Raw genomic sequence first — 12,253 nt, 5'->3', positions numbered from 1 at the left:
ATCCTAATATTCAATTTGTATATATTGTATGAAATTTTTATTTGTAATTGTAATTTTTATTTATAAAAAAAATATCTGAAAATTGCTTCTTTAAGTTATATGCTTTGTAATCGCAATTTGATATACTGTACAGTAAATTTGTAATTAAGATTAATTAAAAATTAATTAATATATTTTATTTAAAACAATTATTACATTTGCTTACCATATTTGATTTGTTGTGATCAGTTTAAATTAAATTTTAAATGATAAACTTAAGTGATCATGGTGTTATTTTTCAAATGTATATTCTCTGTTTAGTTTAATAATTTTAATTATACTGTAATTGCCTTTAGATTATTCTATCCCATAACAACCAGTATCCCGTTTGTTCACTCTACTGTTTTATAAAAAATGTTATAAAATCCAATTTGAAAAAATACAATAACATTGAACTTAAAAAATTTATATTTTATGTTTTATATTGAATTTTAATGATAAGTGAAATGTGGGTTTACATTGTATTAATAGTCAGTATATTTATGTTAATATTTTTGATAAAATCTAAGTCAAAATACTTGAAGCAAAAATTTTTTGCAATAATTTTAAGCAAAATTGATTCTTTAAATCTATCAAAATGTTTAGATTCATATAAAAAACAACTATTTTTATCAATTAATACCTTATATTCTTGTGATAAACAATTGGCAAATATGGGTGTCGGGTGTCTCAGGATTCTGGAGATTGGCACCGGTTGTGGAAATAATTTGAAATATTATCCTAAAAATACCCGACTTATAGCACTTGAACCAAATGAAAACATGTGGAAACACTTTCATAATAAACTCAGACAATACCCGTATATTATTCTCGAGAATGCCATCACTGGAAGCGCTGAAGACATGTCGATAATTGATGACAATACCATCGATGTGATTGTGTCAACACATGTATTATGTTCTGTCTGTGATATCAAGAAGTGTCTGAAAGAGATTAAACGCGTTTTATCACCAAACGGACGGTTCATTTATGTCGAACACGTGGCCTATGAATCGGGAACTTTACTCTATCGGTTCCAGTCGTGGATTGAATATCTGTGGAAACTATTCAACGACGACTGCAGATTGACATTACAAACAAGTCGTTTGATAAGAGAGACAAACTTTACATCAATTAATGAACAATCGGTTGTAGTTAAAGATCTATTCATTACTTTAATAAGACCTCATATTTTCGGAATCGCTTATAAATAAGAATCTTAAAAAAACATATAAAAATTTATTTGATATGATTTTTAAATAAATTATACAAATGATTGTCACCTAAATATTAGCTTAAAAATTCATTGATTAATAATTTTTTTTATATTATGGTATATAAATTGGCATTTCAGTACATTTTTGTCTCTTAAAAATTTATATTTATCTAAAAATAATATATTGTAAATACTGTATTTAGTAAACTTATTGGACCATAAATTAATGGAAAATAAAATAAATAGTTTAAAATAAAAAAAAAATAGAAGCAAAACATAACAATATAAAAAAATAAGATATTAAAATGATAAGTTTAAATCATTTAAATTTAAAAAACATAGTTGAGATGATTTTTAGTCATATTTTCATATATAATTGTATTAGTCATCAATCGGAAGATATGTATCGAGTGATACGTGTCTTAAACGGTTGTTTGGATGTCTTTCGGCCGATTGTTTCGACATGAAAGCCAATGGATTGTAGTTCTTCGATATTAACCATTTTTCGTCCGTCAAAAACAAAGGCAGGTTTAAGCATTTGGTCATACATTTTGTTGTAATCAAGTTTCTGTAAAATCAATTTACATTTTAATATCAAATCTAATTGAATGTGAATTAAAAAAATGTGAAATAACTTACCAGAAACTCATCCCAAGAAGTGCAGATGACAATGGCATGAGCTTTGTCTGTAGCTTTGTATGGATTATCTACCACTTCAATCAAGTTTTTAAATTTTTCATTTTCTGCATTGTCTGCAACTTTCAAATCCCTATTTGTATAAAATGTAAAAATTTTTGTTAATTAATGAGATATTTAGAAATAACAAGACATTAGATCCATACGAATAGATCTGTTGTTTAGGCACTTTAGGGTCATAAATGCAGAGTCGAGCGCCTTCTTCTAACAGGTATTTGCAAACCAAAATAGCCGGAGACTCACGAGTGTCACCCGTATTGCTCTTAAAGGCAAAACCCAAGATTGCAATCTTCTTGTTGGTAACGGTATTGAAAAGACATTCAATGATCCTTAAAGCAAATCGTCTTTTCTGGAAGTCATTCATCTCTATTATCTGTTAATAGATAAAAAAAACTTATTATTATTTTATGATTAATGGTATTTATAAGTTTGTCTATACCTGACTCCAATATGCGGCAACTTCTGGCAGATTAAGACATTCCGAGAGATAAACTAAATTCAAGATATCTTTTTGGAAACAACTGCCACCAAAGCCAACACCAGCCATAAGGTTCTTGGAGCCAATGCGTGTGTCAGATCCGACCGCATGAGCTACTTCTGACACATCAGCACCGGTTACCTCACAGATGGCCGAAATGGCGTTAATCGATGAGATTCGTTGTGCAAGAAATGCATTGGCAGCCAATTTAGACAACTCTGAAGACCACGTATTAGTTGTGATGATTTTCTCCTCTGGAATCCATTTTGAATACACCGAACACAACAATTGTATTGCTCGACGACCTTCTGGTGTCTCTTCACCACCGATGAGAATGCGATCCGGATTCAGAAGATCGGCAATAGCTGTTCCCTCGGCCAAGAATTCAGGGTTTGAAAGTACATCAAACCTAATACCAGGTTTTGTATTTGCCTTTAATATCCTGTTGAGACTTTCAGCCGCCCTCACCGGTACAGTACTTTTTTCGACCACTATTTTGCTTTTGGTTGAATAGTTGGCTATAAGTCGGGCCACGTTTTCCAGGTTTTGCAAATCGGCGGCCTTTCCTTTGCCAAAACCAAAAGTTTTTGTCGGCGTATTCACTGATATGAAGATAATATCCGCCTTTTCTATCTCTTCCTTAAGATTGTTCGAAAAGAAGAGATTTCTTCCGCGACATTCGCGAACAATATCATCGAGTTTTGGCTATTAATTAATTAATTAATTAATTAAATAAAATTTAATTAAATTATTAATTAAATTGGGATAAAAAACTGTTGGTATACCTCATAAATAGGCAGTTCATCTGAATTCCATTTCGCTATTCTATCGGTATTGGAGTCGACGACACAAACCCTAATATCTGGACATTTATTGGCAATGACCGTACAGGTGGGTCCACCGACATAACCCGCACCCACACAACAAATCTTTTCGATAACCATTGTTTTTGCTGTTTATTTGTTATTAGTATTTAGTATTCCGATGATTTGTTTGTCAATTGAGAATATCTATGGGTTTTTATAATGAAATTTATATTTAATATTAAAATAGGATTTAATAAGTTGTAAATTATATTTTTATTTTATTACATTTACTCTGAATTATATATATATATATATATAAATACGTCAAGACAAATGTAAATAATTAAAACTATATACAACTATAATAAACTTATTACAATTGTATCAATTAATATACAGTAAATATACTGTAGTACACACAAGATTGCAATTATTGATAAAAAATAAGAGAAATATTTAGTAAATCAAACAAAAAGGATGCAATAAAAATATTAAATTACTTAATTACTTATAAAATATAACTACAATATAATTACAATACTATGACATTGATTACACAAAACTCTAATCTGAACAGACAATCATATTATATGAAGTGATGGAAATAAACTAAAACAAAAAATCATATGAATTACCATTGAATTCAGGATCCGTTGATAAGGTATTTGATATGAAGTGTATGAATGATGCAAATGAATGCTACAAATCACTGACTGATGAATTAAAAGCTGATATTTTTATGTCAATTATTATTATTATTATTATAAATACATTTTATGGCTATTTTATTGTGAAATTTGGCGTTTGAGACGCCCTTACTCTTTGAATGTCTGTTCACTCGTCTGACTGTCTTTGGACTGCACAGACTCTACACCACAGTATAGTATAGTAGTGTCTAAACTAGACTCTCACTCTACTCCAGTCTACCAAAAAACTAATCCCTGAGCACTAAACTCAATACAATAATCATTGATAGAGTAAATGACACGACAATACCTTATGATATATAAATAGTTTCAAACAATTTCGAGTCCAATATCTTTTACGATGGGTTTGGCTCTTCAATAGACACTTAAATAATGTTAAGTAAGAGAGTAAATGTTAAACACTAGTAATACCACTGTAATTATTGGTCAATTCATCAGATAAATAGATAGAAAGATAGACAGAGAGAGAGAGAGAGAGAGAGAGAGAGAGAGAGAGAGAGAGAGAGAGAGTAAAATTTCCCGATTCATGACTTTAATTCAAAATAAAAAATGTTTTTCATAATAAATATTAAAAATCATTATACTATTGATTCCTAAGCAAAGGCATGTATTGAATTAATTAATCAAATTTAATGCTTTCAAACATCACTTTATAGTACATACACACGAATATCATAAATATTATGTTAGTTTTTAGAAATTTATTTTTGAGAGCACCGGTAAAACTGGAATTTTTGTTTTAGTTATTTTGATACTATTAATATAAAAGTAGTTTTTTAAATAAAAAATATTCAAATAATTTTCAAAACATTTTTAAATTATGGTAATTAAGCAAATACTTACATAATTATATTATCGATGATTATATAGTAATAATAACTATATGTATATATAATTAAAATATTTTTTTTTGGTAATTTGAAAATAAATAATAAAATACACTAATTTACGTTCTTTTAATAATAAAATTAAATTAAACAATAATATATTATTAAAAGACTATAGTAGTAACTGTAAAAATATTGTAAGTAATTAAACATTATGTGCTTTTTTTGCTAAATAATCTTGATATACTGTAATTACGTTTTTTTGCAAAATCATATTACAAAAAAACATATTTTGATAGAAAAATTTAGTATTCAAAATATTTAAATAGTACAGGTATATTTAATAAATTATTATTAACATTTAGCATTTCATACAACTAATAATATAGATAATTTGAATAACATATAATTTATATATTTATTTTAGAGTATTATTAATACATTATATAAACTTACAGTTAAATCAAATAATAAAATGTTTGATTAATAATATTACTGATTCAATAACATAAAACAAGAAAAACCAATATAATCATTTTATCAAATAACACATCGGATAAATTGATTTCAATATAATTTAACAAATAATTATAAAGATTTGCTTTAAATATATAATCAAAAATAAGTTTAACTAATAATATTACACTTATAAAATTCAATGTAAACATGTTTTCAATTTTAAGTTGTTTTATGACAAACAATGTCAAGTGATAGTCTTAAAATATTTGATGACTTAAAGGATTTTATTTTATTATATTATATTTATGGACATTTATTTATTATTATTATTTTTATTTATGTTAATAAATTATTATTAAAAATACTTTTAAAAATTCATAATTTATTAAATATTATTTATTAATAAAATAATTTGATTCAAAAACAATAAAGTTTATTATAATTTATAAATTATTATAAATTATTTTGATCTATTGATGAACAGTTTGATAGAAACATGAAATCATTTTATATGAATAGTTATTTAAACATATGAATAACTTAACTCTTTTCTATTAATAATGTTTAAAATTTATTTATTTTTATTAATATATTAAGTTTGATACTCTATTATCAAATAAAGTGTTGGCAGTGTTTGTTACTTTAAATTGAAATTATTAAAAAAATTTCTATTTATTTTTTTAGTTTATAGTTAATTTAACTTATTAGTTAATAAACATGAAAGATAATATAAATGAAACTTAACAAATACATTTTGTTTTTATAAATAACTTGTTCATTTTATTTGATTACATCAATTAAGTTAAATTATTTAAGTTAATTTTTTAATTGTCAATATATAATAGAATATATCATATAATTATATATTTAATAGTTTACATTATATTCAAAATGCTTACATAATTTATTTTATATTAAAATACACAATTATTAATATTATTATATTGTATATAATTTAGTCAATTGTATTAAAATTAAGTATAAATTAGTAAAAATTAAATATAAATACAATATAATAAACTGTAAGTTAATATGTAATACATGTATTATATATTAAAATGCACATATATACTAATAATAAAATGATAAAATATTAGTTTAATAAATAATTATAATATATCAAAATTACAATATATTACATTAAAATGAGTATAAACATGAGAAAACTAACTTATATGATATAAATAATTATAAAAATCACTTTATCGGTGTTATTAAAAACTTTGTTTTTTAAGATAATAAATATTATAAAAATCAAGTAATTATGGATAATAGATCACTAAAAATTTACCTAAAAAAATTAATTAAAAACTTATTGCATAAATAGTATCAATTAAAAAAGGATTAATGTTAAGATAGTATGATTAAAGTATAATACATTTGTATTTGTATTACATTAGTTGATGGATACCAGTATTAAAGATTCAAATTTTTATTTATCACTGTCCATAATTACTTTTTAAATTGTTTTTATAAATATACTGTTTATAAAAAATTTTATAAAAACAATTAAATAAAATGTTTATCAAAAATGAAAATATATATTGAATTATATACTGAATAACAAAAAAATAATAATTATATAATAAGTTCGTTTGCATCGGAAATACTATCAGTAAGTAAATAAAATCAATGATTTTGTTCATCGCATTTAAGTTTTAGCCAATAATCAATATTTTCTAGACTTTCAATTGAATTATATTTTTGACAAATATATTATCAAACGGCTGCCTCTTTAGCTTTGTTATCGTTGATATAGCCGTTTGGTTTGTCCCTCAATGGATGTGCAATAACAACAGTACTGCCGACGGGTGACTCACACGGCATCATCGATGAATAAAGAGGTGTTTCGCCCATTTTATGTGCTAAATAAATCATTAATATACGGGTTAATAATATTGTCACCAATATATTGAATATATATATATATCTGGTCGACAATAATGTATGCAATTAGATCGTGACACTCACCACAACCCGCATAGTCTCTGGTGTAACGCATTTTGCATGAATTATAGAGAGGACAAGTCGGACAAAAACAACAGACCACCAAAAAGATGGCAAATACCAGACTTACTATCGTTACTGTTATGGCTATCATAAGAGCCAAACTATTGACAAACACGGGTTGTAAAGAAAAAAAGGCAAAAATATTAGCAATAAATTTAAAATAAAAAAATACATTTAATGAAACAGACACTTACTTTTGGTCGATCTCATAGATACTTGTGGTGAGTGAAGGACAGCACTTGTTATCATTACAGCACTCACTGTAATGTTTTGGCAAATTTCCGGGACATTCATAAAAATTTTTAGACCGAAGAGCATCCAACTTAGTGGTAGCCGTCTCTCGAAGAGGACAGTAGTTGACAGCCATACAATTGGACAGATATGACAAAAAGGTTAATAAAAAAAGAGGAAAACAATAATTCATTGTTAGATCAGACGCCGACATTGTTTTATTGATTTTTTTCTCAATCCATACAATACTCTATCTATTAGTTCTCTGAGCGCTCTCTCCATTAAAGATGCTCTCTATGGTAGTCTCGTATAACATATGTTATAACTGTGGGAATTGTGATATCGTTTTGGAGCACTGTATATATATATATATATACTATAAATCTATGACATTGATATATATATAGAAAAATAAAAATAACTTAATTTATAAAATTAAAAAAGATTTCGCAATTTATTATATTAAATATTTATACAGAATTTTGAAATGATAAAAAAATAATTTTAGTTATGCTTGTAAATAGACTGTTACGCTATTATTTGCAATTATGTATGATATATAAAACATTTGTTTTTAGAGAAAATTAAAAAATAACAGAAAAATTAGTTTTTATTTTGTTATATTAGCTTTAATTGAATTAATTCTTTATATAAAACCTAAATTTTATTTAATAACTAACTAATTTCATAGCTGAACACATTTGCACTCAAACACCACATCTGTAGTATTTATTGTTGAAATTTATGATTATTAGTTTAACAGAAACTATATATTGTATTACAGTATATGATATATATTTATAAAATAATTGACTTTTCCAAAGAGCTAACCGTTAACTTAATTTGAGTTTAACTTTTCAATTCCCAATTGGGTTTTGAAATACCATAATATCAAAAACCAACTCACGATTGTATAATGAAATTTATGTGCTCTTCTAATGTGTTATAAGTTATAACTACTTATTATAAACTAAAAAAAAATTAAAAATAATCGATTGTCAGTGAAAAACATACAGAAAATTCATATTAAATAATTAAATAATTTGTGTATATTATAGTAAAAGTCAAATAGTATATATAATTTGATTAATAAGTGATCTAATAATGGGCTTTTAGTTTATAGTTAACAATTAATATGAAACATTATAATGAGTTCAATTCAGTAATCACAATAAGCCAAGAGAAGCAACAAAATAATAACTAATTTTGTGACTAATTTAATATAAATAATATATTGGTATTTTTTATATATACATTTAAATATTGTTTATTGTTGTTATTATTATTATTATCCCGCATCAAAATCGTTTAACAAATTTGCAAATTAAATGATGATTAAGTTGATTGCAAGCCTTTATAACAGTGCTGTCCCTGATCTCAATCAAATAGCATCAGACCTACTCTACTCAATAACAGTGCTAAACAACAAACGGTTAGCCGACTAAAAAACATTGTTTTTTACTTTTGAAACAAATATTATTATTATAGTATTTTTACGATATTATTAGTAATTATATTCACATTATTATTTTTTGCATGTAATCCTATTTATTTCATCACTTTGTATATCACTTATATATTTGTTTTTCTGTTAAAGAATTTCAAAGTTTTCTTTTAAAACAACACTTTTTATCAAATATGTTATGTTATTTAAATTATGTTTTTTTTGTGCCAATAATTTTGTGATTGTTTATTATTAGTATTTATTGAATACATAATTTTTTTAATTATTATCAATAATTTCAATGTCTGTTAAATAATGCAAAATAATAATTTTCTATATTAGGTATATCTACTATGTATATAGAAAGTAATTTTAACATAATATACTAAATTGTCATATTTGTTGTTGTTTTTATCTATTGTATTTGACATTTATTTTTTGTTTAAAAAATATATGAATTATATATAATTTTCAAGGTATGCTTAAAAGTAGCAATTAATTGTTTACATACAATGTAGTTATTATGATTATTGGTGTATTTGTTTATTATATATATTAGATATTTGAACCTAATTTTAACTCTTGTTTTGTTGTTTCTATTTTTTGTTACATTTAAAAAAAAGTAAAACAAAAAATTTTTACTTTCAAATTAGACTAAATAATAATAAGAAATTTATTACCATTTGTTGACAGCTTTCTGTCATCAATGTTAGTATCAATTTATTTATTGATACAAATGAGACACGACTTCAGTAGTTTAAGTCTGCGACTAAACTTAATCCCAAGTGTGACACAAAATCCTACAACTTTTTCAAGTTATTTATTTTATTAAATAATATCATTATAAAGATGACTAAACTGGGAACTGATAGTGATATGTTAGACAAATGTGACAATTGTGGCAAAAAAGACGACAATAATGAAACAAATCGTGAATCGATGTCAAAGATTAATGAAAATCAACTAAAAGAAGAAGATAATAATGAATTGAAAAATATTGTCATCACTGAAGGTGTTGAGGAATGTGATGTCCGATGTTGTGGTATTTGTGGCAAAAATATTAGCTCAGAGGACAACAGTTCAGCAAAACAACCGATTAAAAACTCGACAAATACTACCAACACATACGGCAGCATTAATCCAGTGGTTGTCATCAATATATTCAAGGATGAAGATCCACACATCGGAATGGGAGGTGTTATTAATGAGGCTTTTCTTAATGAAGATGACACTCGTTATGATCTGAAAATAATACCTGAGGTTGAAGAAGAAGATTCAATAAAAAACCAAAATATTGAACATCTATCGAAAGGAGAGCTACCATTTAGGCAGTCGTGGAGGACATCATCGAAAAGGTCGATGTCTTCAATGTTGTCACATATTTCTCACAATTCATCTCAATTTCGATCTCATACACCTTCCCGAAGAAGATCCTCAGCCGTCACCTCAAATGCTAGTGAAAAGCGAAGAGATAGCATTCGGACAATGCTTTTCGGTGATCCGGGTTTGTCGTTACGACGGTTTAGTCAAGATATACGAAATACTTATCCAAATGAAAACAAAGAGTTTAACGGAGAAATCGAAACATATAAAGTCATATTTCTTCAGGTCTTTCTTCCCTTTCTTATAGCAGGTATTGTCTATGAATTATATTTTAAAAATATTATATTTTAATTTCTTATTTTTTTAAAATTGAGGCTTTGGTAATGTTGGTGCCGGTCTTATACTTGATTCTGTACAGCACTGGGATGTCTTTAAATCGGTGTCCGAGTTATTTATATTGATAGCTTCGTAAGTAATTGTAATTTAAATCATTTATTTGTTATTTAAATAGTTTTATTTTATTTAAAAAAAAGTTTTCTGGGATTTAAAGGCAATTTAGAGATGACATTAGCGGCCCGATTGTCAACTCAGGCTAATTTAGGAAACCTCGATAAGCCGGCGCAACAGTGGGGACACGGCATAGGAAATATTGTTTTAATTCAATGTCAGGCTATAGTTGTGGCACTTTTGGCCGCACTGTTTGCTGTTGCAGTAAACACAGCTAAAGACTGGCAGTTTCAATTGGATCACTGTTTGCTAATCTGTGCCACCAGTTTGATCACAGCATCGGTGACCGGTTTTTTTCTAGCCTCTCTCATGATAGCCGTAATCATACTGGCCCGAAAAGCGGGTGTCAATCCGGACAACTGTAGCACTTTGATCGCTGCGTTTCTCGGCGACATATCGGCAGTCATAATGTTGGCCGGAACAGCCAAACTGTTATTTGAAGTACAACATATACGATGGATTGCACCGGCATTTATACTCATTTTCATTGCCATACTACCGTTCCTAATAATATTAGCAAAAAACAATGAATACACTCGAGAACTAATTCATCAGGGATGGTATCCTATTATTATAGCAATGTTTATTTCAAGCATCGGTGGCTTTATTTTTGATTTAGCTGTTAGTATGTTTGAAACAATTGCTATATTTCAGCCAATCATTAATGGTGTCGGCTCTAATCTGGTAGCGGTTCAGGTATTTATTACTTTACATTCATTTATCACAAAAAAATAAATGTATTGATTATATATTAATTTATATGACAGGCCAGCAGAATATCAACGTATTTGCATCAGAGGTGCTCTTTAGGTGAAAAGCCTCCTAACAGTTGCAAAGTGAGCACAAAAATATGTCAATCGCCTCACAATGTGTTTATTGGCACCAGTATGTCATTGATCTTAATACAAATAAATAATTTAATTAATCAAATCTATACGTGTGTCTATAGATACTAACGTGAGAACAGCCAGATTACTGTTGGTGATGGCAATACCGGGACATATAATATATATGATAACAATTAGATTAATACAGTCACATGAAGTTCAATTAACGGTGCCATTTATGGGCACCTACCTATTAGTAGCCCTAATTCAAGTGTCAATTCTATTATATATTGCTCATGTTTTAGTGCCTTTTTTGTGGACAAAGAAAATAGATCCCGATAACAGTGCAATTCCTGGTAATCATAAAAGTTTTAAATATAATTTCTATTATTATTGTTATTATTATTAGTAATTTAATTTATTAATAACTACATTATAATTGATAGGCATAATGGCAATGGGAGATCTCATTGGCACAGCTTTATTGACCATTGCATACATGGTTTTGGTCACTATAGGAGATCCAAATACATTAAGCAAACAAATTGACGAATATTATGAAATTTAATATATTTTTAGTAATTCATAGAATATTTTTGTTGTCATTATTGTTGTTATAAATTATATATACATTTACATAATTTTATCTGTGTATACATTACGAAATTATAATACAATTTACATATTATTATAAATTAATATAT

General features: G+C 26.5%; 4 protein-coding genes across 4 annotated transcripts; 2 read left to right on the top strand and 2 right to left on the bottom strand.

Moving 5' to 3' along the window:
• The first annotated feature begins 667 nt into the window (after positions 1-667).
• On the top strand, positions 668-1,232 carry LOC128961671 (putative methyltransferase-like protein 7A). The gene has a single exon (XM_054307929.1). It carries the CDS (start codon positions 693-695, stop codon positions 1,230-1,232), a length of 540 nt encoding a protein of 179 aa, XP_054163904.1. The 5' UTR covers positions 668-692.
• Positions 1,233-1,584: 352 nt separating this feature from the next.
• LOC128961802 (UDP-glucose 6-dehydrogenase-like) lies at positions 1,585-4,275 on the bottom strand. The gene is made up of 6 exons (XM_054308078.1): positions 3,850-4,275; positions 3,194-3,418; positions 2,370-3,113; positions 2,077-2,303; positions 1,874-2,003; positions 1,585-1,802 (listed from the first exon to the last, which is right to left on the bottom strand). The coding sequence occupies exons 2-6, from the start codon at positions 3,350-3,352 to the stop codon at positions 1,623-1,625; spliced, it is 1,440 nt and encodes a 479-aa protein (XP_054164053.1). The 5' UTR covers positions 3,353-3,418; positions 3,850-4,275; the 3' UTR covers positions 1,585-1,622.
• Positions 4,276-6,926: 2,651 nt separating this feature from the next.
• LOC128961669 (uncharacterized) lies at positions 6,927-7,644 on the bottom strand. The gene is made up of 3 exons (XM_054307928.1): positions 7,412-7,644; positions 7,179-7,318; positions 6,927-7,072 (listed from the first exon to the last, which is right to left on the bottom strand). Exons 1-3 carry the CDS (start codon positions 7,639-7,641, stop codon positions 6,927-6,929), a joined length of 516 nt encoding a protein of 171 aa, XP_054163903.1. The 5' UTR covers positions 7,642-7,644.
• Positions 7,645-9,741: 2,097 nt separating this feature from the next.
• On the top strand, positions 9,742-12,117 carry LOC128961668 (solute carrier family 41 member 1-like). The gene is made up of 6 exons (XM_054307927.1): positions 9,742-10,525; positions 10,590-10,683; positions 10,749-11,418; positions 11,490-11,607; positions 11,855-11,905; positions 11,996-12,117. Exons 1-6 carry the CDS (start codon positions 9,742-9,744, stop codon positions 12,115-12,117), a joined length of 1,839 nt encoding a protein of 612 aa, XP_054163902.1.
• The last annotated feature ends 136 nt before the right edge of the window (positions 12,118-12,253 follow it).

This window comes from Oppia nitens, unplaced genomic scaffold, assembly GCF_028296485.1.
Source record: "Oppia nitens isolate AA-2021 unplaced genomic scaffold, nextdenovo-longstitch-racon4-pilon3 scaffold5_pilon_pilon_pilon, whole genome shotgun sequence".
In the NCBI taxonomy this organism is placed as follows: Eukaryota; Metazoa; Arthropoda; class Arachnida; order Sarcoptiformes; family Oppiidae; genus Oppia; species Oppia nitens.
This window is presented reverse-complemented; position numbering and strand designations above follow the sequence as displayed.